The sequence below is a fragment of the Gambusia affinis genome, linkage group LG16, assembly GCF_019740435.1.
Source record: "Gambusia affinis linkage group LG16, SWU_Gaff_1.0, whole genome shotgun sequence".
NCBI classification, from domain to species: Eukaryota; Metazoa; Chordata; class Actinopteri; order Cyprinodontiformes; family Poeciliidae; genus Gambusia; species Gambusia affinis.
The window spans coordinates 17,678,296-17,705,546 of NC_057883.1; the positions used below are offsets into that span (position 1 = coordinate 17,678,296).

General features: G+C 38.8%; 1 protein-coding gene across 9 annotated transcripts in view; it reads right to left on the reverse strand.

Annotated features, from left to right (window-relative positions):
• Positions 1–27,251, reverse strand: part of esrrb (estrogen-related receptor beta) — a 58,535-nt gene that overhangs the window by 18,557 nt on the left and 12,727 nt on the right. For 4 of the 9 annotated variants that reach the window (XM_044142999.1, XM_044142996.1, XM_044142992.1 and 1 more), the window contains 4 exons: positions 17,235–17,644; positions 9,891–10,016; positions 1,205–1,315; positions 625–786 (listed from right to left, as the gene is read on the reverse strand). In XM_044142999.1, coding sequence (XP_043998934.1) covers positions 625–786; positions 1,205–1,315; positions 9,891–10,016; positions 17,235–17,631 — 796 coding nt within the window. In that variant the 5' untranslated portion in view covers positions 17,632–17,644. Of the gene's footprint in view, positions 1–624; positions 787–1,204; positions 1,316–9,890; positions 10,017–17,234; positions 17,645–22,658; positions 22,678–23,486; positions 25,180–27,251 lie in introns of those variants that run through there. The other 5 variants (XM_044142998.1, XM_044142995.1, XM_044142991.1 and 2 more) reach the window with 3 other exon arrangements.

Genomic DNA, 27,251 nt, shown 5'->3' on the forward strand with positions numbered 1-27,251 from the left:
CTATATTCATTGAAGGATTTTAGAGGCACTAATTCAAGATGTGTTTCTTGCAAAACTTTGCTAAGTGTTCACCTTTTTAGTCCAATAGACACCAGAAAGCTAAGTGGGGTGCTCTCATTATTTTTTGACATGTTTACTTTTTTATGCAGAGCAAGTTTATTGGTATAGCAATAAACTTTGATCAGATAGTGTATCAAAGTTCTGTATATGAAATAAAATAATGAAGCTTAGGTATATTATATTAATAACAAAATATATGGTAAAAAATAATAGCAGCAAAAATAGCATCCCTTAAAAAGAGAAAAAAAACACTGAAAAACAAATTTAACAAATCATCTTCTATAGTTTTCACTGTCCTGTGTAATTGGGGGATGATCTCTAACACTGCAAATTTGGAAACAAAGGCAATAGCTTTTGTATAAATAGGTCTGTCTCAAGATAAAAGCTTTGAGGAATCCCACTTGCTTTGTGATTATAGTGGCCAAATTACAAGTCTGTCAGATAAGAATCAATCTTTCTAGAGCAAAAGAGAATAAAAGCAAAAGAGTAAAATTCAGGGTGAAACGTGTGAGAGAGAAAGAAATCAGAAAGAATAAGACACAGCAAGAGGGAATGCTTTTCTACCTGGGATGTGTTTGGCCCAGCCAATGATGACCACAAGCTCGCGGTCAGCCAGGTCACACAGCGTGGTAAGAGCCTTGATGTCACTCTCTGGCATGGTCGGGTCAGGCATGGCATAGATCTTTTCTGGCTCGGCCACCAACAGGTGAGACACTATCTTTGTGACTGAAAATAGAAGAGGGGGCAGTAGGATGTCGACAAAAAGAAGAGGTCAGAGGTTGGAAAAGCTCAAAGGACCACAAAGATGTTCAGTATTGATCATTGTGACAATATGATACATTCAGAGAAACTGTGGTGCTTTATTAATTGAATGTTTGTGGGAAATAAAAGAGAAACTGCAATTGAAAATGCATCCTCCAGCATTCAGTTGTATAATAGCGGCCACCTGCTCAGAGACTTAACATAATTCAGCTTTGGCCGGAACAATACATGGCCTGCATTTCTGACCAATGATCTCTCAACTGTCCAAACATGGGAGTGACACGGGAGCATGAATCTGGCCTGACTTTACCTGAAGACTGACTGGCTGGATGAGGGACGACGGAGGAGCAAGACGACGGGTTAGTGATGGAGTAGTACTCACGAGGCTTTTTAGTAGGAGGGGGGAGCGTCAAGCCCAGGTATGGGCTGTTTTCTGTGTCCAGCCTCCGCTTGTACTTCTGTCTGCCCCCTCGCACACGGTCCAAACGAACCCCTGGGAAAGAGAAGACAGACACCAGATGAAAAGTGTGTATTTTGCTTAGCAGACAATATTTAAAGAATGTCAAATATATTATCTTGCAAATGTATTCCTACTCCTTGAACTGTTTCACATTGTGTCACGTTACAATTGCAGACTTCAGTGTGTTTTATTGGGATTTTAAATGATAAACAAACACAACTCTACAAACTCTACATGTTTTGACTCCAAGGTTGGTCAGTCCTTTTATAAATTTAGTTTGAAAAGTATTTTGAAAATAGATATTTTTTAAGAAAGTGAGGCTTGACCGATCTGTTCATCCACAACCATCTTTCAAGCAAAGTTAAGCATCAGTAGATGTGTTTATGTAGCTGTTTACCCGACTTTCACTGTTCAACCTTATTTTCACATTGCTTACACAGAAGATAATATATTTTGTAGAATGTTTTTTTTTTTTTTTTCTTGGGGATAATTGTAGAGTTGAATGAATCCTATTTATGGTGTTAAATAAGTGTGGTGTTCATTTGTATTCATCTCTTGTGAGTTATGCAAGTCTGTATATTTCCAGCTTTGAAGATCAGGATGCTGACATCTTTATCCATTTTTCTTCACAAAGCCACACAGTTGGACTGAATTGAGAGCATCTGTAAAGGACACTTAACATGGCAGTTGACTTTGACTGGTCCCTTTTAACATATGGATATTTTCACCCAGAGAGCGGCCATGTGTCAAAGGTTGCTGTCCAGCTGGAAGGTAAAACTCCATCTCAAGTCTTTTACCAGCCTGACAGGTTTTTTCAAGGTTTCTTGCACTTTTTTTTTTTAGCTTCAACCATGTTGCACAATACTGCCTGGGATATGTGTGATATATACATCTTTTCCATTTCAGAACTTTAACTACTTTGTGTCGGTTTTCACATCAAAATATATTAAATGTTGTGGATGTAAAGATGGAAAAGTTCAAGGGGTATGAATCTGTTTCCTACACACTACACACAGAGATATTAAGTAGATTCAATAAAGTGAAAAGATTTTCAGTAAAAAGTTCTAGTTGCTACTTTAAATTAAATATTACACTCTTTAGATCATCTGTCTGAAACATAGTTTGTCTCTTGGCTGAGCATAAGTGATCAAAAAGGACTGCATGGTTGCATATGTGTGTTGAAATAAATTCCTGAACGAGTACGAGTGAGTGTGTCTCTGTACGGATGTGTCAGAGGCCTTGCTGCCTTCCCATATGTGGCCCATGCCTGGCTAGTCTACTGTGACACAGCTGAGCCCAGAGCAGGTCTAAACATATGAATATTTAATGCAGGGTCAATGATCTCACAGACTGGCCCTCTAATTATTTAGCTTTTGGGGTGAGGCAGGCTGCATACTAATTAGCTGCCAGCTACCTGCTTCTTTGCTCGCATCTGTGAACTCAGGTGTGCGCTCTTCCACATCCACAAAACAAAACCCGCGAGTCCGAGCTCCGAGCAAAGACGCAGCCACACACATAGCGTACAAAGCTCCCGCTGTCATACTGCAGACAGATAACTGGGTATTGCTTTCCCATAAAAGACCCCTATTTCACCCCTCTTTCACTGGAGCAGCACGGGGGCCTTATCACCCCCAGCCACACCTAGGGGGCCAGGTTGCACACTGATACTGTAAATGTCAAGCCAGCCTCATCATAACATAAGTTATTTATTATCTCATTATTTGATAAGAATGTTTCTATTCGGATGTCTTTTCTATTCTATTAATTTTCAACATTGTTAACACATTTCATAGACGCCGTTCCTTTTCTTTTGATATCCCTGAGCAGGAATTTGGTTATTTAATGCAATTGCATGCAAACATTTATGTCCTACATCTTCATACTTGTGTGTCATCGCTACTGTGAAACCTAAATCTTAATCCTGTCAAGAGGGAGAATCCTTTCAATCTGTATACATAATGTAACCTCCCTCAAACAAATTTAATATTAGAGGATGGATGGGAAAAGGCTCAATGAAATGCTGGCGATGGAGGAGGAGTTAATTTGTCAGCTTCCTGCGTCCTCTGAGTGAAGAACGCCCGCAGGCAGAGCACTTCCTTGATGATTTCATCACTTTATAACAGGGAGGACGGTGTCAAATCCGGACATTGTGTGGCCACTGCAAATGAGCCTAATAGAATTTACCCATCAGCAAGTGCTCTTGGAGAGGATGAGTTTGGATCTGCCCCATGCACAAACGACTGGAGGTCGCTCGGTGAACGGGAGGAAGGAGAAATATCAGATGAGCAGGACAGAAGTGATGGCCTTCATTTAGCAAAAAGGAACTCAACAGCTGGTTTATGCAAAATATCTAGATTTGTACCTCTTATGTGACATGACCAAAGCTCTTTTCTCTGCTAATAAATGCAGGTCCGTGGCATTAGGATGTATTACAATGTAATAAGTCTTGATAGAGTATTTGCACCTCTGGAAATTCTCCAGTTTGTAACATTAAAACTACAAACTTCAATGTGTTTTATTGAATATAATGCTTCAACTGAAAAGTGAACTTTTGCTTCCATCTATAAAGGCATCTATAAGATTTTATTCTTGTATTCAAGACAGCCATCCTCTCATCAGTTCAGACCAGATTTCCTATCCTGGCTGTAGAAAAATATCCCCGCGGCACAGTATGATGTTGCCACCACCTCCAGTTACTGGTCGGATACTGTTTTCAGGGTGATGTGTAAAGTTGGTTTTTGTCCTCTCACTGAGGACAAAAAAAGTATTTTGTAAAATCCTTTATTTTGGAATCCTGCATTCAGTTCAGGTCTCATTTCACCAGAGCACCTTCTTCTACATGTTTACCGTGCTCTGTACATGGCTTATGAAACTTGAGATTTGTAATGCTTTTTTTGTTTTTTTTTTCTCAACATTTTCTCCCTTCTTTTCTCCTTGCTGTAAACACTAGATCTGTGGATCACATCACCGTCCTGTCAGTCTTGGTCGGTCTGTAGTTACGTTAATGGACTGAAATGTGCTCAGTGAGATACGCAAAGATTTGCATAATTTTTCAGATCTTCTCCATAACTTTCTCCCTGACCCGTCAGCTGTGCTCCTTCCTCTTCGGTCACCCTAAACCTTTCAACTTTTTCTTTTAAAAACCATGCATCACTTTGATTCAAATTAACAACTATGTGTTACAATGGGTATGGATACTTTTCAATGCAGTGTAACTGTATATTTCAGTTTCTTATATAAATTATTTGATTCCCTAGAAACACAAATCTGATTAGGACTGTCTTTCAATTTCCTGACAGTGACAACCTACTAACCTAATTACCCCAATTTCCCAACAGACATTCATCCTTCCCAGCAAGAATAGGGGAAGCTGCCTCCACACACACACACACACACACACACCCACACACCAAGTAGACATGAAAATGTTCTTTTTTCCCAACATATAAACAAGTTTGCAGTGGCCTTTTTTTTTTATTAGAGTCCATTTGTAGCTCAAGTAGTTTTTATTTGAGCCATAGAAACTCCTTTCATTGTCCAATGTGATGTCATCACTTTCTACAGTTTCTTTCAGCTCTCCTGCAGAGACGGGCTCCTGCCAGGTGAATGCGCTTCGGATCTCAGTGTTTCTCTCTGCCAGTTGAGGTGTGCGGCTGTGTCAGCCAGCGATGGAGGGTGGGAGGGTGCCTCTTTTAATTACAACAGTCCAGGCCATAATTAACAAATGGTGACAGGAATTAAAGCTCGGCTCTAACCTGTCTCATTTTACTGTCCAGATATTAGCAGAGAGGAAGACCAAGTGATCAGAGGTGTTTTGTTACATTTATATTCATTCCTTTGGAGTCTATAGGGTGGATTTTTGAGGGATTTTGAGGAGTCTGACTGATTGGTCTCTTGTGCTTCCTCCATTGGTAAGCAACAATTGAGTCATAAATGTGCAAAAGTCTTACTGTTTTATGCTGCAGTGTACAGTGCAGCGAGAGTCGCAGCGGGTGAGCTCGGGTATCATCTCTTCAAAGAAAGCTGCTTGTGGAGGGGGCTGTTGGCCAAGGCGTTTGGCATTCGCACACGGATTAACGCAAGCCTCGAGGTGGGGGCCAGGGCCAGCTGACCTAGGGCTCTTCTTTCCCTCCAAAAACAATAATAATCCCCCTTCAAGCACACTCCTACAAAAGGGCCTGTCTTCACTCACTTTGTGTGGCAAGCTATGGTACGGGCCCTTATTTTGAGTCCCTCACCTGTTCGGAGCATCTCTCCATTGGGGAAAGTGTCAGGATGTCTGGGATGGTTGGCAATGCCAAGGGGGGCTTAGACAGACCCTATTTTAGCTGGGAAAATCAGAAGGCCACATGGCAAGGCATGGTGAACCTTGCCTTTCAAGGAAGCTGCCACGCTAAACTGCCGTCAGCACTATTTCAAAGGGCCCCTGTTGCCAGCTTTGAATGCTTGCAAGTGTGTCACAGCATTTTTAATCAGGTGTGGTGATGAACGAGGGTAGCGGAAAATTGTCACACATTGCACCCTCCTTGTCTGATGACCCCCAGAAGCTGCCATACTAACATCGTTGCCAAATAGTCCAATTGCTGGTTAGCCACAATACCTAGCTCGGCTAACATGGGGATAATTTCAAAGAGTAACTGTAACTTAAATTGAAATTCAATTCTCAAATAAGAGATGTAAAATTCTTTTTTTCTTGTCTTACCCTCATTTACTCTTGAATATTATATAACTTTCAAATATAATTAGTGTGAGTTTGTTTGCAACTAAGCAACAAGAAATGCCCTGTCTTTCAAGATTACCCTCATTGTTCAAAAGAGAATCGAAAACATCCCATTGCATTCCCATATTAACACAGAATAAGTCAGTAATTAGAGTCCAGCTGTGTTATTTAATCTCAGCATAAATTTAAGTTTGTTAGAGAACATTAGTGCATTTAAATATCTTAATAAAAAACTAATGCAACAACACTAGCAGAGCCCTGATCAATTGATTGTCCTATAATGGCACATAGAGACATCTTTTGCACTCTGCTGTAGCGTTTGATGAAGGGCATTGTACTAGCAGCATCGCTCTTTTGTATGTAAAGGGGGGCTCTTGGAAACTCTGGAGGAGCTACAGAGGTCTCAGCTCAGATGGGAGAAAAGTGAAATACTTTCTTTCACTTATCTTCCACTTTGTGTTAGCCTACCCTAAAACCCCCCAAAGAATCCATTAAAGTTTGATACTGTAACATGTCAAAATGTGAAAAAGTTCAAGAGTATGAAGTCTTTGGCAAAGCATGGCATTTTCCTGGTCGTACAACGCGCCCACTTGGAGATAATAAACCGGGTAAGCAATTATAGGACTGGAGTGCTTCAGCAATTGTTACATAAGGACAGCGTTTGGTCTGCATGTAGCCATGCATGTGGCGGATCCTCCGTGTGTAAGTGAGACACAGCGAGAGGAAAAGAAGAGAGCAACTGCCACCAAATGATGTCAATGTAATCTCTCAATACTATCTTGTCTTCTCTCTTGCTCTAAGCTCTGATCCGTTTCCATTGATCAGAGCAAAGAAACCTGTTGCCCCTGACATTTGATTCTTGTATTGATCACTTCCTCCTTTATACAGTCAAGGGAAAGTGCGGTGACTAAACATGGGGTCCAGGCAGGGCTCTTATAATTCCTGTAATCTTGCTGCTGAGCTTTAGCAGACTACTTTCCCATATTTATCGTCCTACACTTTCGGATGATAAACATTTAAAATAGCTTCAACTACTGTAAATGTAATCTGAGAAATATCCTTTAAGTTACTGTCCGAAAACTTCTTTGCTATTTTAAAATGGATGGCTAGTTTATTAAGATATATTTAGGTGATATTTTCCATAGTGACACAATGTGACCTTTCTTCAGTAATTAAAGTAAGTGGCATCCTCAGTCACATGAACAGTGGTCATCTCCACATGATGAGTCCGGCAGCGGTGTTGAGCCCACGGCTTCAGAGAGCTTACAACGGACACAGCCTGTGTGTTTTTCTTTCCCTTCAGTTTCTATTAAAGCCCTAAAATGGATCTTTAGAAAAAGATCTACTGCACCTCCATCCATAAGTCAGTGGAAATGTTTTCAATAATACTGGCTGAAAATCAATAAATTATGAGATAACTGCACCGTTAATCTTCAATCACATTCTGACAATAGCTGTGGCTTTGTGATGGGGAGGACTATGCAAAAGAGGAGAGTTGTTCTCATTCTGCTAATATGCTGAATTCACAGAAGACTGCATTAAAACCCAGAGCTTAGTCAGAGCGTGAATATTTGAGTTTTACACTCTTTTTACTTTGACCTGACACTGGTCATTCATTTATAGCCGCAGCCACATATTTTTGTAGTCTCTTATTCTCCAGAATGATATATTGGCATAAATTTTTCATCAGATAGTAATGCGATTACTCTGTCTTTCTGGCACTGAGGCTTTATCTGGCCGCATGCAGTCCAGGAGATTCTGTTACTGTGCAGCAGATCCATACGGGCCACAACTCTGGATCCGGCCGCTGACTGAATATATATGCATCTATAAATCCTGCTGTCCAACGGCAGAATAATGGGAGGAAGGAAATAGGGGACTTCTGACTTAAGAGTTTAGCAGAAAATTTAAAAGTATAAGTTTTAATCTGGGTGTTGGGTGATACAAGACAACAAGCAACTGTAGAAAAATTTAATGAATTCATAATTTAACATTTAGCAAATATGACAAAATATTGATCAATTGTAATTGTATGTGTAGGGAGGTAAAATATTTGTCAAATAGTTTTCTACCATATCATATATCATGCAATCTTCACTGGGAAAAATAGGCTGAGGTCAATATTTTTGCAACTTTGGCTTGGTAAAATCACATTTATTTAGAAATGTGAATACATACAGTGTTTATTAGTACATAATTCCTGCCTTTGATAAAATAAAAATAGACTGAAAGTGCAATATTTTTCAAAATGTGATTTCCTGTTTAACAAAAGTCCAAAAAGATGTTGGTATTTTGCATCATTACAATGGATCCAAAGAAAGTTGCTACATTTATTCTCCATGTTCATTAAACCTTATTTGAATAATGAATATTAATTTATAAAATGAAAATGAAGAGAAACTGAATATACATTACAATTTTACAGAATAATATAAATAAAGCAAAAGATGTATTTCTGATTTATTATAATTTATAATAATGTAGAGAAACTGTCAGATGTCATGCTAATAAACATTTACAGTTACAATTAGACGTTTACCATGACTATGAATGTCATATTACATTTGGGTCTTATTTATGCATTTGCACATTTTTTGCAGATGGACTGATGATAAAATAAATTCAAATAATTTTAAAAACAAGTTTAAATCTGAAAAGACTTTTCACACATTTTTAAACATATAAATATACTCCCACTAACATTTGGCTGAAAGAAACCATGTAGTCTTTGTAGCCATCAACCAGCTTCAGGCATATTGTTACCTGGATGCTTCAATTTTTTCATGCTTACTTTCTGAGGTGCATGTAGAACAGGCTTTTAAGGTTAGTCCACACATTTTCTGACCTAAGAGAAATTAGGACACAATGTGGCATTGCAAAAAGATGGCATCCAAACTAGTTTTGGAAAAAGACAAGTCAGGCTAAAATTTTGCTTTGCTTTGGGAAAGATCTAACTAATTTATACTGTTACTTGTATCCACTTATATTCACTGATATTTATGGATTACATTTAAAAGTTAAACTCTAAGATTTAGCAATAAATTTCCAGTCAGACTTAACCCAGAAACTTGGTTTCACTGCAGTTTTCCAAGGGAGTTTTTTTTATTTTTACCATATTTTAGTAAGGGTGTAAATATTTGAAAATTCATTGAAGTTGTTTCTGCCATGAAAAATGAATGCATCAAACAAATAATTTAAAAATGCTAAATGAATACAAATACTAATACTTTCAATCACGATCAACATGAATGCATTTTTACCTCATTCGGAAGTATTATTTTCCCTTCCAACAAAGCAGCGAGAAAGAATAAAGAAGTCAGGCAGGTGAGGATGTGTAATGCGATGAAAGCAGAGAGGTTCCTCCCCTAAAATAGCAGCCAAGGCTGAAGGTCTCAGGAGGGTTCGCCTAGTGGTGATATTTAGTGGGAGAGAAACCGTGGCCAGACAAATCCATCTGGAGCATGTTTAATTGTCACTGAATTCCCTGGTGGCATGACTTAAAAAAAAAAAAATCCACAGGAAGAGAGCTGAGATGTTCGGAAAACATTTAGTGGATCAATATGCCAGGGAGAGCTGAGACTGTGGCGAGCGTGTGCTGAGGGACCCGGCGTGAGCCTTTCCAAGTGGAATACTGTTACATTTCTGTTACTCAGACGGCAGGAACAACCTATTCAGCATATTTCTGTCCCCAGCTCAACTGCACATTATTTACTGCTGTATAGGTAGAGGCAGGACAAAGGGCTGTTTTGTGGAGCACAAGAGAAACTCAGTGGGCTGATTGCTGCAGCAATCAGGGACGTAACAAAGCAATTATCCTGAACGTGAGGGGTGCGATGTAAAGAGATGTTTTGCATAGATGTGTGTAAAATTTATAAAAAATTTTCTTACTCTTCTTACCTTCTTTGAGCATCCCCACTTTGAGGCATTTCATGAAGCGACAAGCCTGACATGATTTGCGTCGCCGTTTTGTGATCTCACATTCATTTGTGGCAGGACAGCTGTATTCTATGTTACCTGGAAAGCATAAAAAGGAGCAAGTTAGTATCAAAACATTATCAAATGTGGCTACAGAGTGATGTAAAATATGTTTTTAAAATAATATAATTAATTTATAGTGGTTGCCAATAATGAAACTATATCTAAATAGTTGCTGGTATCAAAAGTATGCAAAAACTTTAAAAAGTTTAAATAAGCTTTTGTTTTTTGTTTTTTAATAAATCATTGTACGCTTAAAACTCCTCTTATTGAGATGCCTGAGAAATTGCCAGAGCAACCAGAGTTTTCTTCATCTGTATGAACAACAATTCAGTGCTTCTCCTCCCCCAAATTTTGTTATACACTGTAATAAATTTGGCAAAAAAAAGCTACAACTAAAGATGTGGAAAGTAAAGATTCTGATCTTACCACGTGTTCTGGCATACTGAAAAATGCATTGAGCAAGTCTAAACATGTGGACATGTATCATATTTGATGGTGTCTTAAATCCTACAATTTCCATCAAGAATGTTTGAATAATGTGTGTGAATTTGGATGAAGCATTTAGAATTCAGAGTATCAAATTCCATTAGTACAGGGTAACTTACTATTTTGTTGCAATTTCCATATTGAAGGATATAATGTTTCAATGTTTTAGCAATGTCCTCAAGTTGTCAGATAAGAATTATCCCAATTAATCAGAAAGTAGGTCATGCCATTAGTTTCACTTTTGGTTTTAAGCATCAAGCATTCTGAGGTGAGAGGATCAGGGAAGCTATTGCACTTACATGAGATCATGTAATGTTAGGATTGGGGAGTTACTGCAATACTTCAGCAGCAGTAGTGCACATGTGTGGCATAGATAACATGTGACAGAAAGGAGCACCAGCTGTAAAGAGCAAAGTATATGAGAGTGACGTGACGTTTGTGTAGTTTTAATATTTTCAAGTGAGAATCTGTGAAGGTAGACATACTGTATGTCATGTTGCATTGAGTTTCTATAAAAGTGAAGAAATCTAAAGAGGTGGAAGGCTAATAGCTAGTCAGACTGAGCCCTGGTTTGAAATGGGAAGTCATTAGGCTAATAAAACAGTGACAATGTAGACATTTAATACTCACTATTAAAGTGTCGTACAGGTTGATTCTGAGTCCGTTTAAATGTTTTGTTTGTTAGATAAGTTTACGACCCAAAGAATTATTCACCTTTCTATAAACTGATTGCAATACAACATCAGACAACTACAGAAAGGGAAACTATTACTGACAGGAGTCTGGCTACCTAAGCCAACAGCCTGACTAGCTTCTTGTAGTTGTGTTACTCTGTATGGATCAGAGCGACAAAAATATTTTACATTCTCCACTATAAGCATTTGAAAAATATGTTTAAACTTAGTAGTTCTTTAATCTGTAAGTGTGGAGAAAACCAAGTATGTAGCTCAAAACACTAATAAACAAATACAGAAAAATTGATAACATTTTTGTTCATTTGGCAGCAGTAGGAAAAGGTGCTTTAATGTTTTAAAGAAAGGCATTTTGATCAGGTACAATCTTCTTGTAAATTTTTGTCAAATAGAGTATAACTGGTAATTTTTCTCAAGATTTTCATTAGGGAATATCATACCACCTCCTACCTAGTGGCCAGGCAGCTCAGGTGGTTTTGTTTTTTAGTGAGTACCTTCCAGGACTCACGACCAAAGGACAAGGAGAGGAGGAGCTAAAGCGCATGGGTAGGGAGAGGGGTATAGCTACAATGGTCCTTAAGGACCATTCAGTAGATGCCGCCCCGGTTCTACACTAAATTGGCCTCATTAATTCTGTACATGTCCCCTCCAGGTCCCAGCGTGGGTCATACCCCCCCTTGTGCTCACATAGGCTCTGCTTCTGCCTCAATAGCAGGCTAGAGAGCCAGACACACTGCCCCTGACCACTTTACATAATACTCCTGCAGACCCAAACCTGTTGTTACCACTGTTGCTATTGTTGACTATTTACATAGTGTGCAGCCAAGAGTCCTTATGCATTATTCAGCTGCAGCATCTTGAGAAAGAGTTTCATTGCTCCACAATGAAAGAGCCTGCCCTGCTCTAGCATTAGTAACAGAAAGGGCAGGATATGTAAGGCAGTGACTCCATCTCTGAACGTTTCCCCACATTTTATTGTATTCTGGTGCTTTCAATAGTGGGTTTCAGTGTAATAGTTGTTTCAAGAATAGGAATTTGAATCATTTTCATGTCCTAAGTCGACTTTTAAACTTTAAAGCTTCTGACATTGACATTTTAATAAACTTTATTTCTGTAATTTTTAAACTGGAGTTGTACTTTGATTCTCAAACACACATTTGGACTGCATCCCAACATCTATCAGCTCCTCTAACCCTTATTCTACATTTCTGTAAGGAAATTGTGTAATATTCCAGCAGAGTTCCTCCGCTAGCCCTTCAACACCCTTTGACAACTTATGCAATTATGTTAACATTATTGGACAGATCAGGAGGAGGGTCCCAAGATGTTCCAAATAATTAGAAATTCCTCTTTTTATCTGGGTTAGAAATCATTATGCTAATTCCCATCATCTCTTTGGGGTTGGGGTAAATAAAGGTGTGAGAGAGGCGGCTGATGAGCTCTGATTGCGTTTCCTCAGTCTGTTTTTCTCTGTTGTCATAGCAGAACACACCATAATAATCCAATTCATTTCCCACAAGGCGGGAGGAGACAATCAGTGCCGTCCTGGAGGGACTTCATACTTTGGTCTTTTGTGCTTCTCCTTATACACTACCCAATCACTACATTTCAAGTTAATAAAATAATTTGTTTTAATTTATATTAAAACAAACTCATCCATGTGTCTTAGGTCAGTTTTATTGGCCAAACACAATGTAAGGGTGTGTATTTTCACAGCTAGTGGCCAAGCAAGGCCTTCTTAATGCCACAGAAACAAAAAACAAACATGCTGCTGTGTCCACCTGTCCTGTTGAGCTTCTTTCTCATCTGATGTTCTGCTCAGAGGGGGATTCAGATCTCTCACTGCAGAGTGATGAGTGGATTAACTAATTCTTCGCGTCTGTGTTTGATTTATTTTTAGAGCACGGAGTGTTTGGGTATCACTACACAAACTGTCTCAGTGAAGTCATAACATAACCTAAAATAACCTTCAGCTACCCTAGCCCTAAATTAGTTATGAATATACGCACAACATGACTGTGAGGCACTGAACTGATGCAATAAATCAAATGTTAACTTTATGGGTTTGTATTGGGGAAAAACAATTAATTGTGTTTATATTTTTAACTTGACACGATAAAGCCAAATAAAGGATATAGCTTTCTGCAGCACATTAATTATTTTCAGTTGTTTTAATCCTTTCCCTGTTAAATCTAATAAATATTTCAAGTAAACAAATTGACTCGTTTGAGTTCATTTCTAGGTAACAAACAGAACATGTTAATAAATTGACAGTTTATCACTATTTTAAAGTAGATTAAATATTTTTGACATCTTCTTGCAAGTCCTTACTTTTGAATTAAGGGTGCCACTTTTCAGAAGTGAAAACAAGGGCCACTGCCCAAGCACTAAAGTAGAAGTAAAAAGTAACTTCCACTTAAGCTTTAATTACTGTAAGCAAAAGTAAAAAAGCAAATAACAGAGAAGTTAAAAAGCCTTTTATTAATCCTCCATCCTGTTCAGCCAGGGATGACTATCTTCCCAATCATGTCAGTATTTTGTCAAGTGTTTTTGCTTCTGAGGACTTCATGGAGTATTAGGTGGACACCTAAAAACAACATGGTTGTTTAAAGAAGCACAGGTGTGTGGTGTTTGTCTGTAGGCAACCGCACAACTTTTCTTTTATTTTAAATGAAAGATATTCACAGATCTTTACAGAAAAAGGGTGAAGATAACAGGAAGGAAAGTTTTCCCTCCACAAATGAAGCTCGCTGAGATGAAGCATTAACCCAAAAGGTCATGCCCAGGTTTATCTGTTTTCGCAGAGGTTATAGTTTAGTTACCAATAACATTACAGGGTGAAGGCAGGAGAAAAAAAAGATTTCCCTCCTTTTTTCTCTCTTGATAAGTATCTGTCTCAATCTATTTTATGGCTTTTCAGGACCCATGCCAGGGCACAGGGGGGAAAGTCAGGTCTTGTAAGTAAATTACAGTAAAATGGCAGGTATTTCTCATCAAAATCTAAACTGACTTTTACAGGCTTACTGTCAAGGTCTATTACTTCACATAAAAGAGGGCCACCAAGTTCACTTGGTTTTCAAGCAATTTTACACTTGGGTTCAAAATGGGAAGAAAACACGTTTCAATAAGGCATTTATGTTTTTGATTGGTGGAGCACGTGAGATGGGGAAACGGGGGGCAATAAGTGGAGCAATGAGAACAGAGATATTTCTGAGATGGATGGAGATAAAGGTTGACATTAATTTGGGCCTGGCCTTGAGTAATGCAACTATCCCTACGTATAAGTTCAAGGGGCCTTTCACTATATGAATAGGTGACAGAAGATGGATTTGCCATCGGCTGTTGTTGAAAGAAAGGGGCAACAGCTGAAGACGTAGCCAGAAAGAGAGGGATGGCAGAGAATAAGAGCATAAGTCTGGAAAATAATTCAAAATATAACTGCGATAGCCACTAAAAAATTTTAATTTGCTAAGAGGTATATCACAAGGTGAGCGCAAGGTGATGGAGAAGCTGTCATGTACATGCTTAACATTAACTTATCATGTTTGCCCCGAGTCTTATCGAAGAAATGTGATAAAGGCCCGCGAAAGGCAGCTCCTTTGTTTTCCTCTCATTAGGAGTGGGCCGTCTCACACTCCAACCTTGACTGCCTCGTTATTCCTTTAATTAATCAGTTCTCATCAACAGCACCCTCTCTTTCTTTCAAGGGCTCTACAATGTGCATTTTACTCCCTCTGTTTTTCCTCCAGCAATCCTGTGTGTGTTTCTTTTATCATTTCAGAAGGCTTTCACCCCCCACACCCCCCAAAAAAAGTCTTTCTATCCTCCTGCCTCCTCTGCTCGGGACCCCTGTCTGATTATTATGCCATTAAGCCTCCCCTCCTCTCCTCTGAAGGAGCAGCAGGGTCCCTCTCCAATCTAAAGAAGTCCTGGGTTTTTTTCCCCCTCCTTTCGCTGAAATTACCCGGCGACGCGTGCCTGAGTTTCTAATTGGCATGCCCATCCCTGGAGACAGCCCCCTCCCTTCCTCCTAATGAAAAGCCTCGGCCTTAATTACACTTTCCAAACGCTGATTGTTATTGACAAAACTCCTGTGGCTCGGACAAACGACGGCAGATTAGCTCCATTACAGGCAGCCCTCCAAGAAGAGAAAGAGGGATTTCAAATCGACAATGCAAAGTGAGGGAGGAAGAAAAAGAGGAGCGTTCCATTTTTTTTCCCCTCCTTGTACCTTGCTCTTAATTGTTTGGACCATTGCGCCACTTAAGACGTCTTTTTCTTTCCCCAATGCATCGTTTCTGTTCAGTTGTGTTGCTGTCAGTATACTTTTACTGAGGGGACAAAAGCTCAGTTATGCTACTTGAGAGAAAATGTTCATCTTTTGTCAACAGACAGGATTGCTGATGGCAGCATGAGTAAACAAGAGGATTTGGCCTAATGCTTTTGTTTGCCTGCAAAAGGTACATAGACTGTCTAAAGCTGATAGGGCTGCAAGGTCCAAAATCAACACCTAGCATCAAGACAGACAGACCTGCTCTTTGTGTAATTCCTGCAGAGAATTACATTCATTTGCTGATAAAAACTTACAGAGGAAAATGGATGGAAGGCATAACAGGAATCTCGATTTGGCTCATCTACCTTTTCTATTTGATTTTCCCATTGCATGTATTTCATTACTAAGCCAACAGAGCTTAGTCCTGACCTGAGCAGCTGTGCCTGTTGTGCAGATTTTTTTTCCAGGCTCAACAATATCTTTCTCCTCCTGATTAATTTGGAGTAGAGCACACAGTTTCACAGTTGGGGGTCTTTCATTGCCTCTCTAATGAGAAGCTGCAATACATTGTGTCTTGCAGATAACCAAACCAGTCCCTATGCAGAAATACACACACAAGCAGGACAGGAAAAATAAAAGATCTTTTTGAGTCTCCTCTCTTATGCGTTTGGGTAAAAAAAAATCTGACCTCTGTGGGATAAGTCCACTGATCATGACAGATGATGCCAGCATAATCTCTCTTTGTCAAAGATATCCCAGTTTCTGTTTTATAACAATTACGGTTACTGACCGTTTTGTTCTACGTTATTTTGTTCTTTAGCCGTTTTGTATCTAACTTGGGGGTCAACGTTTGTCATTCCTGCTTTGATAGGTGAGGATTTAAAGTAATTTTCTATGATCTACTGGTAGTCTCGTGGATAATAATATCATTATGTAACTATGATAAATATTAGCAACCATTGAGGCCCTGGATTTTAGTTTGATCAGGTGTCACAATTTTTAAGTTTAGTACTTGCATAATCATAAAATGTTAAAATTTCATATAATTGAAATTACTGTCATTCCACTTTTAATTGATTGCTGTTCTAATCGTCTTTTTTACCCCTAGATTTTCATGGCACGTGACAGATTGTGACCCCTGGTCAAACCATGACAAGTCCAAGCAACATCATGTCGCAATATATTGTTTACTGGAGACGCATTGCTAAATTTCTGCACAGTAGACTATGGCATAATACAGAAAATTGTTTTAATCAGTTGTCAGTGTGAATTAAAAAATGTTTCCCTTGTACACACAAAATTTCCCTAGCCATATTTCTTCAATTTCTACCCTAAAAATTTGGTTATGAAATGACCAAAACTGAAAAGCATGAAACGGCGGGTGGGTGTATTGAAAACTCATTCCATAATTCTTCATATTTCAAGTCCTTATTTGCTGATCAGATCCACATATCTCAACTAATTCATCAAAATCCCTATAGAAACCACCTGGTTTGAAATGTTAAGTGCATGGATACAAACTGAAAATGAGCTGAGAAAATAAGTTAAGGGCAAACTGACTCAAAGCCTAACAGAAAGACGAGTTTACATTGCATCATAACTAAAATAGTAGTAGTTAAAATATTTTAGGCTGACAATATGAAAAAATATATATTCTCCAGTAGGTATTAAATGAATCTCTTTCCTTGAGTATGTTTCAGTGTTGCTCTGCAACCAGAGGTTTCATGTATGTCAGAGTGTTTTTGTGTCTGTTGATGTGACCACATGAGATGAAATAGCAGTAGGGGAGAGTAGGGGAAATACCTTGTATTGTCCTTTTAAAAAAGGCTTTGCAGGCCTCACAAGAAGCTACCCCATAGTGATACCCCGAGGCTATATCTCCACAGACCAGGCACAGCCTCTTGGGGAGGGAGTTTAACATGTATTCGCACTTTATGGACGAGTCCTCCATGATGGTGCTGGAGCAATCGTCGTAGCGCTTGCGGCAGGAACCGGCGCCGAGCCCACCGGGGGTGAACATGGGTGGAGAGTCCAGGCCGTTAGAGTGGCTGTTCATGGTACTGACATAGCCACCACTGGCATCCGAATTTCCGCTGGGACTGTGGTGGCTGACCGTGTCGATGACCGAGGAGGGGCTGGATGGCTCTGTCTTGATGTAGGACCCACAGCTGGACGGTAGATGCCGTTCATCAGCGGCCATTCTATTCAGCAGCCTTTATAAGAGGTGAGGGGAGGCAGCAAGAGGAGGATTGATGTGGGAAAAATAAAGAGAAAGAGGGAGAAAGATGATTAGCAGAAATAAATTTAAATTAGGAGTACAGTAAGAGCTTATCAACAATTAAACAAGTAACTTTTCTAGTTAATCGATCTGAAATTCAACTTACAAAAATCCTTACAATAACTAAGATTTGTTTAAGGATTATTGCACAATATAACAATGATCTAGTGATCAGAATAAGCTTATTTTCAGTGACTAAATTGAAAATAAGCTTATTCTGCATGAGTTTCATTCACTAAGATGAACAATTTTTCAGTCAATAAAACACCATATCTACGCGCTAACAGGCCACAGCAGCATGAACACTTTTTGGCGTTACTGCTCACATGGGACTGAAACTCAACTTTCAGTTTCAGAGAAATGTGTAGAAATGTAATGAGGAAGCACAAAGATATCAAACTATTTTATAAGCTGTGCTTCTCATTCTTAGGCTGGAAGGTAGCAAAACGTTTAACAGATAACAGGAAGCCTGTATGAAGTACAACAAAGCTGCTCTGTTTGATCCTTTTTAGCTTAAAAACTCTGAAAACACTACACCATACTAAATCACTAACAGATCACATTTACAACACTCTTTGGTGTAGAAACTGTTACTGTGGGAAGAAAACTCCAAGTTTGCCACATTTATTCTCAAATATAACAAAGTTGAGATCAGAGGAAGCACAGAAATATAAAAAACTATAAAAATTAAACTGTACTTTCAACATGTTGACACGAGCTTGCCATTCATGCAGACTGCAAGAAAGCAAGATAGAGAAAGTATTCAGCAGATAACAGGAAGGCTGAACAAATTGTATAATGTTCATCTGTTATCCTTGCCTAGCTTCTCTCTTTTACGGAACATGCTGGATTTAAAATCGTTTGCAGTGTTTTGGACATCTAAGTAAACATAACTTCTGTTTTTTGACACAAGTTTACTGTTAGTAATGCTAACTGTGCTAATCATCAATATAACACAATAAAGAGTTTTATGTGTCAACTCTCTGACCATTTCACAGTGACTGCTCTCTAACACAGACTGTGTGACATTGCCTTTGTTCCTAATATAAATAATTAATAATCATTCACAGCAGGAAGGCTAAGCATTTTGGGAGATTTTCATGGGGAAATCAGTCCAAGCCAGCTTCAGTAGGCTAAAGCTTTAAAAAAAAATCCACCAATTGCTTCATCTTTGATAAATATGACTTTAGTATTTGTAATCTTTTGTTCTCTTAGTCACTGTGTCCTCACATTCATTTAAACCAGCAAAGTAGGATCCTAAATGCTTCATTAGCCACTTGCTATGGCAGCTGTTAAAGTCCTTCAGAGAACAAACACACACAACTGCAACACAAACGTTGACACACGTTCTCTGCACAATGCAAACACACAGACTGACGGGGAGGAAAGAGAAAACGAACAAGAGGCAGAGGGACAGAAATCAAGAGTGCTCAAATAACCGAACACACACAAGTGCACGCCCATACAAAAACTGGACAAATCAAGATGGGGGCATCTCAATAGTTTAGAGAGCACAGTGGACCTTCGCTTGTCTCCTTGAGTCAGCAGTCAACCAAAAGGAAACATGATGGCAAGATATTGACTTTTTCACTGTCTGCCTTATAACTGTATTTTGGAGTACATGTAATCTAATGCTGTAACGTGTGCAGACTAAAGTGCAGCCTTTTGGCGGTGGCCACAAAATGCACTCTGAGGCTTTCCATGCCTATATAAATGTATTTCAGTCCTGCTCTATAACCTTTAACTTGAAATTGCACTGAGTGAACGGTGGCAGTGGGAGAGGGAGCGTCGGTGCGGAGTGTCCGCACATATTTTCTTTAGAGTGAGCTGAAGGGGTGAACAAGGAGGGGAAATGAATTACTCAATGTATCGGGGATGCTGTGTAGACACAGTAACCTCTTAGGGTTATGGTGAGGTCATCCTCTAACATGTATGCACACTCTTTGCATTAGGCACCATGGGAAGGGTAAAAGGTGGCTTGCACTTGCCTGCATTAGCAAAATTGGGACTTGCACAGCTTATGCAAATGCAGATTGAGGGGTTCAGAAAGAGTGGCAGCCCAAGTTGTGCTATACTTCCATTAGCATATTGCCAACTAATGGTAATATTTAAATGTTAAACAAGTCAGTTTATCATTTGAACTAGGAGGGGTTGGTGTTTTCAACTGGGCTCCGGGTGTCTGATTGGATGACAGCGACACGTCTGAAAGCTCCACAGAACAAACAGGAGATGAGACACCAAAATTGCGGTATTGGTTGGCCGAACATCTTCTTGCTCTCTCAGGCTGATTTAATTGTAAGATGGGTGACAGAGGAGTTCAGGCCCAAGGGGGTCACTGGGTCAACCTTATTTTCTCACCCCGGCTTCCCGGGCCTGTGGAGATGGGGGTCAGCGTGTCAAATTAAATCTCATTCCTGGGTTTCCCCTCCCCTGCTGTCATGTATATTCATCGGAGCTCTGGGTGCCCACCACTTCTGGAAATTCACAAAAAGGTTAACTGCTAAAATAAATAATAAAAAATGTCCCCTGTTAAATCTGTTGACCTTGTGGTTATAAGCCCTTCTGTCTGAGCAGTCTTGAAATTCTTCTTCCATTAAAGTGCCTTCACTGTATAAAAATGAACAGACATGCTTTTTTGTATTAGAGAAATTAAATTCAATTTAGTAGAGATGCACCAAGAAATCTACAGGCAACTAAAATAAGATGATTTTACGCCTGACCTATGATAGAAGCTAAAAATCGGACCTTTTTTCCAATCTGTGAACGCATGAAGTCATACCAAGCACTAAGAGATCGTTCTGACTGACAGCATTATTGTTTGTTTCAAAAGTTACTACTGAAGGAAGAATATATTTTCAGTATGGTGAGTTATCTACATTAAAGACAGAAGAAAGGAAGTGAATTTTCCACAGAGGCATGTCAGTTGTTCAGTTTATGACTTAAGCTTCAACAGGAAGCTTAACTTATCACAACACAGTTTCTCAGTGTCATCTTTTGGAATAATTTTGTCAACATTTGTAAACTCACAATTAAGAAATAGCTTTACTAATTCTAGACGTGATGAAACGTTTGCACTGCTAATCATGTTAAGTGATCTAATTGCTCATTTTTGACATGGAGGACACTTTGAAATGTATTTTTTTTTTTGCTTTAGATTTGAATACATTAGTAAAACTTGCTTTTACACCAGAGCATTGCAATGCCAACTGCTCTCTGACACATTGTGTGAAGCCGCCGCTTTTGGATGTGGCACAACAGAAGAACTTCAGGCTCCTATAATAGTTACATTAAATGATTTAATGGTTTGGCATTCTAACAAACACTAGCAGATGAATTCTTTTTCTTTCAAACAGATACTGTTACTTATTTTTACTGGTCCGTCCACTAAAACTTTATACATTTCCAGGTGTGCTAAATAATAAAGAATTGTAAAGTTGTGTAGTTGATGCTTTTTATGATTTTAACTGAAAAGCTGACTAAAATGTTTCGTTAATAATAATCCCTGGACAGAAATTGTCTGAATTCAGAATCAGCAGGTCAAATCTTTTCAAACTGATGCATCGCTGTCACTCTACTGAATTTTATGGTTGCTCTTATTCAAAATTTACTCTCTAGCCTTACTGCAGTCACAAATATTGTTAATGCCTTAGATCTCATTCTAAAAAGGGCTTTGCTGCTCTTGATAATGAATGCAGATTACATTTCTATAAATTAACATGCACCTATGTGTTCATCTGCTTTATGCTCTATGTCTCAGATGGATATGAGCACCTGCACGACAGGCCACCTGCACTCGGCTTATTAAAGGCAATATATTAAAACGCAGAAGCACAAGATGGCTCCATTTAGCTTTTATTTCACAAATTCAGAGTGAGCTTAACCTCGGTTCAAAGGCCATCCTCAGGGTGACACTTAGCATAATTGCATAAGTGTCTTAACTGTTTCCCCTCCAGCTCAACGTGGTCATTTATAATAAATGTGCAGACTGGAAACCCCTTAACTCATTCTGGTATGACACATTACCACCACCACTATATGCTTATGTTTTTAACAAGCCCGCTTATATTGATTAATGATGCTGAGCGAATACTAACCACTTAAAACTGCTGTATTAATCAAATAGTCTAAAATATTTCTATAAATATTCCTAATCTCCAGCAGGACAGGACCAATTTAAATCTATAAATACAATTGTAAGCGGAAAATGAATTATGAGCATTAAATTATTTGACAGCAGCAATAGTCCTGATAAATAATTCATTATGTGGGGGCAGGTAGTAATTAGCTCATGTGGTACACAGACAGAACAGACAGGAAAGGGTTTGCTGAACTATCTGAGACTTGATGCTGTAAAATCTATAGTTCTTTCTTCCTTCCTCGAGCTAAGAGCCTTTTCAGATTCTGCTGCCTGGCTGCCCAAAGGAACGGCTCCCTTCTAAGACACAGTATCTCCCCTCTGTCTTTTCCTTTCTCTGTTCCTCCTCCTTTTGTTCCCTTTGTACCGATCAAAATTCATGCTGAGTAGAAGGTTATAGGCCCTGTAAACGCACAGTGCGCAGTTTGGTTTTAATCTGATTCCACCTGGCCCTCCTAACAGCATTTCAGATCCCTAATATCATTCTGCCGGTGCGACTGCGGCCGGGATTAGCCGGACTAACGATCTGGCAGCTCGTACTACACTTCCAGTTCCTCAGCTTCCAGGAGGAGAACTGTGGAGCTCTCTCCTTCTTTCTCACCTGAGAATGAAATTCAGAACATCGGCATGAACACGATTTGTTACAATCAATTTGAAAGTATTCCCGCAGAGAGGAGGACACTGAAATAGTTCACCTTGTTTTATGTTTGACCAACCAAAACTGTGTCCGAGATCCAGCTAGAACAGTGAAGGAATTCTTATTACATGTCCCAAAAACATCTTTTCACACTTGTGTGTGTCACATCCCTGCTACCTGATCCGACTGTGTAAGTGCGGGGGGAATTTTATGGTGGGGGTTGACATCAGCAAGCAGGGCGATGGTGATATCAGATGCCCCGACTGGGGGCAAAGCTGTCTTGAGGGCCTCAAGCGATGTGGCCTGATAAGCCATTGGCCCCAGAGTCAGCGCTGGTAGGACGAACTCAATTAGCTCCTGACAGAGCTCCCCACCACAGACAGACACACAAGCAGCTGCCAGGCTGACCTCTCCTCCAGGGGCCAGCAGTACCTTTTAGCGCTCCAACACTCACAGGAGGGGAGTCAATTCTGGAACGGACGAGACCCAAAATCTTCACAACCTCAGAAAAGGGGAAAAAAATACACTGATCAAGCTTACCCTGGCCGATATAAACTTCCAAATTTCTTCGTGACGTGAACTGTGGACTGTGATTTTTTTTCTAATCTAAGGACTATAGAGAGAAAATGCGCAGGTGTAATTACAAAATTATTTTTATAGACTGATTTTTATTAAACTGAAGCAGAATTTAGTTGATACATTTCTAGAAAGTGATGGGGGCTCTTATTGAGGTCAAAACTGCAGATTTAAAGTATTTAATCCACCTGTCACCAATCAGAAGTGATTCTGAGTTCAACTCCTTTTTTTATTATTATTTTTAATAAATAAATGCAATTGGGTGAAATATTTATTAACTGAAAATTGAATGAGTTGTTGGTTTTAATTTATCAAATGAAAAGGAAAAAAATATATTTTTTTCAGCATTTGACCTGCTAAACACCAATCAAAAAATTTTGTCAGATTCTGAGCTTAGAACAAATATATACATTTAGAGATGGTGTATACCATTTTTGGGTGCTTGAGTTGTGTTCTGACACAAGAGCCAACATTTTTGCTATGAACCCGTTTGATGTTGAAAAAAGTGCAATTCTCCAAAAATATGCTGTCTGGATTTTGCTTCTCTGATTTCAAGTTGCAGACCATCAGGGGAATACGAGGCTGAATTACTCCTGGGACAGTGAGCACAAACGTGTGTTCAAATGCATGTTCCTGCTAAATACAGAATATAAAAAATGGAAATATTGGGGGAGGAGTGTTGGTTTGATGGCTGTGGTTAGGTTGGAGGCAAACCCAGCACTCCAGAGGGACCAATCCAATCTATGACGGAGAGGCCTCTAATTTTGGAGTTTCTCATTCATTAGTCCTGCTCTGGCAGAGAGAGATGACTGAGGGGAGGAGGAGGGAGGAGAGGTGGACCTGAAAGAGAGGAGGGTCCTCTTTATTAACAGATATGCCAGACACTCAGGAGAAGCTGACAGAGATTTATGATGTGCAGATCCATAGAGGCAAACAAAAGGAAAGATAAAAAAAAAATGGAATCAGGAAGAGCAGGAAGACAAAGTAAGAAAGGAAAAAACATGAAGAAAAGTTCAGATGCAACGATCAGTTGGACGGAGATTGAAACATATCATTACCTCTGATTAAATTTAGATTTCTCTTATTCATTAAATGCATCAAAACTTAAACCACCTAGAGTTTAAAGCTAAAAGACACTTGAATGCACCTTTCCCACAATGAATATGTGGATTACTTAGATATCCGCCAATCTTTCTTAAGAAAAACTGTTTGACAATCTGAACTACAAACCAGATGTAATTAAAGTCTTTCCTACTTAATTCCTAAGACTTTAGTCTTTTCTTATTTTTTTTATTTATTTGCTCATTTTTGAGCTTGGAGTGGTTATGAGGTGACACGGACTGAAGGAAGAAGCTAATTGCACTTTGACTCTTATTAATGTTTTTGTTTTATTTTTTTTGCTGGTTTGCTGTTTTCATTATTGTGTGTGGAAGCCTTTACTGGGCTTTTTTGTTCCTTGTGTTTGTACTTGATATTAAAATCAACAAAAAATTTTAAATTTAAAAAAATTACAAAAGCTATTGATAGATGCTACTAACATGTAATGTTTATTGCTTGTTTTATAATTGGTTGCTGTATTATATTATCATGCAAAGCATTTTGAACTACCTTGTTGCTGAAATGTGCTGTAGAAATAAACTTGACTTGATCAAAGAATCTGCGACACATTTTTACCACATTCCTAATATAAAAAATCTGTAGCAAAATTGAAATCAGCAGAAGATAAATGAGAGAAGTAAAAAACAAAAATTAGTGTTAGCCAGGAAAAATCTGATTGGTACATCTCTAAAGCAAAGAGAAAAAAAGAGTCAGAGAAAGAAGTGTTTATTGTTACAACTGAAAAGGAGGGTCCCAGATCAATAGTGGGCAAGCTAGTGACATGTGCAATGTTACCACTTGAGGAGACCGCAGACTGGATAATTATGTTTTTTTAAGGACTGCAGCAAAGGATTATATTTAGCTGCTTCACAGTTATGTCATTATAGTCTTTAAAAAGCCATGAGCTCAGTCCACCGCGACAACATGAGCCCCATTCTCCAGCAGGACCACGAGACACAGCCGGCCCAGAAGCAGATCACATCTATTGATCCATCCCTCCCGCCTCCTTCCATCAGAGGAGCTACTGGAAAGGAAAGAAAGGTCCTCTTGTGATACAGGCACTGCTGTTTGTCTGACGTAAACTGTCTGGGTCGCACCGGGCAGATCCTGTTCGTCTAAGGGGGCTGATTTCAGGATGTTGAAGGAAGTAGTCGGCTAATGATAGAGCTACTGTCAATGGGGGTAATGTGGGAGCGATTGTCAAAGAGAGGAATTAACGCGCTGCCCATGCAACCCCGGTGGAAAAAACTCTCTGCAGGATTGAACTGTTCATCAAACTGCATGTTAAAGGAAAGATTTGGGATACTTCCAGCCTCTTACAGAGTACATTTGGGATCAAGTTTCTAATGCTGCCTTTTCATTAAAACAGATTACCATTCTTCACATCCATTACGAGGCACAGTCATGGTTTCATTTGACAACATAAATATGCAGTGTCTTTAAAAACTATGAAAAGTAATTACGCCCTACCGGAATAAGATTGTTTCTGCCAAAGCTTGCCAAACCAAACAGATTTCATTAACACCAGTGATGTCAAATAATATTATAATTGGTTGTAATTTCAGTTGAAAGAATTCCTCCAAAACTAACATTACAATTTATGGAAGTTATTTATTCTGAAAATAATCTTTTATATTAAGAATTAATGATAATAAAAAAAGATGTGTCCATACTAAAAGAAACAAACATGGATAAATTTACATGTCTGTATGTTTACTTATGTTGAATAAATAAAGACAATAATAAAAACATCAGGCACAATCTTATGCTATGATATGTTACTAATGCACTGTCATCAAATCCCAATACACTCGTCAAACTTGTCAAGCCATTCTTCTGGCAAACCCTCACTTCATAATTTATAGGAAGGGCAAAGAAATGAGAAAATGTGCTTCCCTTCAGATTGGCTGGAATGCATTTCAACATAAAAGCATTAAAATAATTATTAGATTAGACAGATTTTGTGATAAATTACAAAATTTGAAGACAATCAATCTGCCGATGCGTCTTTCATTTGAAGTTGATTTCTAGGGAGACATGAGGTTCTCATAGTATGAAAGTACCCTGGTCTTATGACACTAAAGAAAATATAGAACAACTACTTAATGTGGTATGACATTTCTGCTCATAATAACGTAACATACTCGCTGCTCATACTCGTGGCAATCAGTCTGATCCATAATATATTCAGCTGCTTAACAAACCCACTGCTTGTAACTTGCTTACTGTACTTTTAAAATTTTGAAGAGATAATTTGAATATTTTGAAGTGAAATTCTGTTAAATTATTGCCATTAATAATCTACCTGCAGTAGAAAAATGTTGAAATGCAGTGATTTTTTTAGAAAACAAGACTACAAAATATGAGATCACAATAATGAAGATTTCACTGTGAGCAAAACCCCACCCTGAAGGACAGCTTGGATGCAAGATAATACTTCAGAGATCAAGCATTCAAAATCTGCGTCTCAAAAATTACTTTAGGCCAGATGTATGGGACAGGACTGTCTTTAAGATTCACATCTGATCTAGATCTTAGCAACCAAGTTGGTAAAACTCAAAAGTCTGGGAGAAAACTTTGGGATGGAAAAGGAAAGTGTGAGTCAGTCAGTTGATATTGTCATCATAATAGTCCCAGTACAAAGTTTTGAGCACTCAAAGCCTAGCTATTTGAACAAACACCACATTTTAGCTGATCTACATATTGTATGTCTACGCATTCACAACAAAACCATAGTTAAATTTGTTGTGTTTTTTAATGAAAACAATTTTCATGTTGCTAAAGTTGTATAAATCTTTCTTCCTTCCTTCTGGGATTCTGACAGGAGCCATTTTGAATTTGGCAGCAGGCTGTTATTTGTGCAAGAAAATCAAAGGTTGCACATTTCTGCAATGCCACTCTTTTGTTTTACAAGCCATGTCTGTAAAAAACAAAACAAAACAAAAAAAAAAACAGTCAAACTTTCTTTTAGCAGGGCATGAATGTAGTACAGCAACAACTGTGGGAGGGGCAGCACTGTGGTACTGCATGTTCCATCATTCCAGCATGTTCGCTGACGTCTATTCAAAAGACCTTAAACTGCAGGGCTGAACGTTT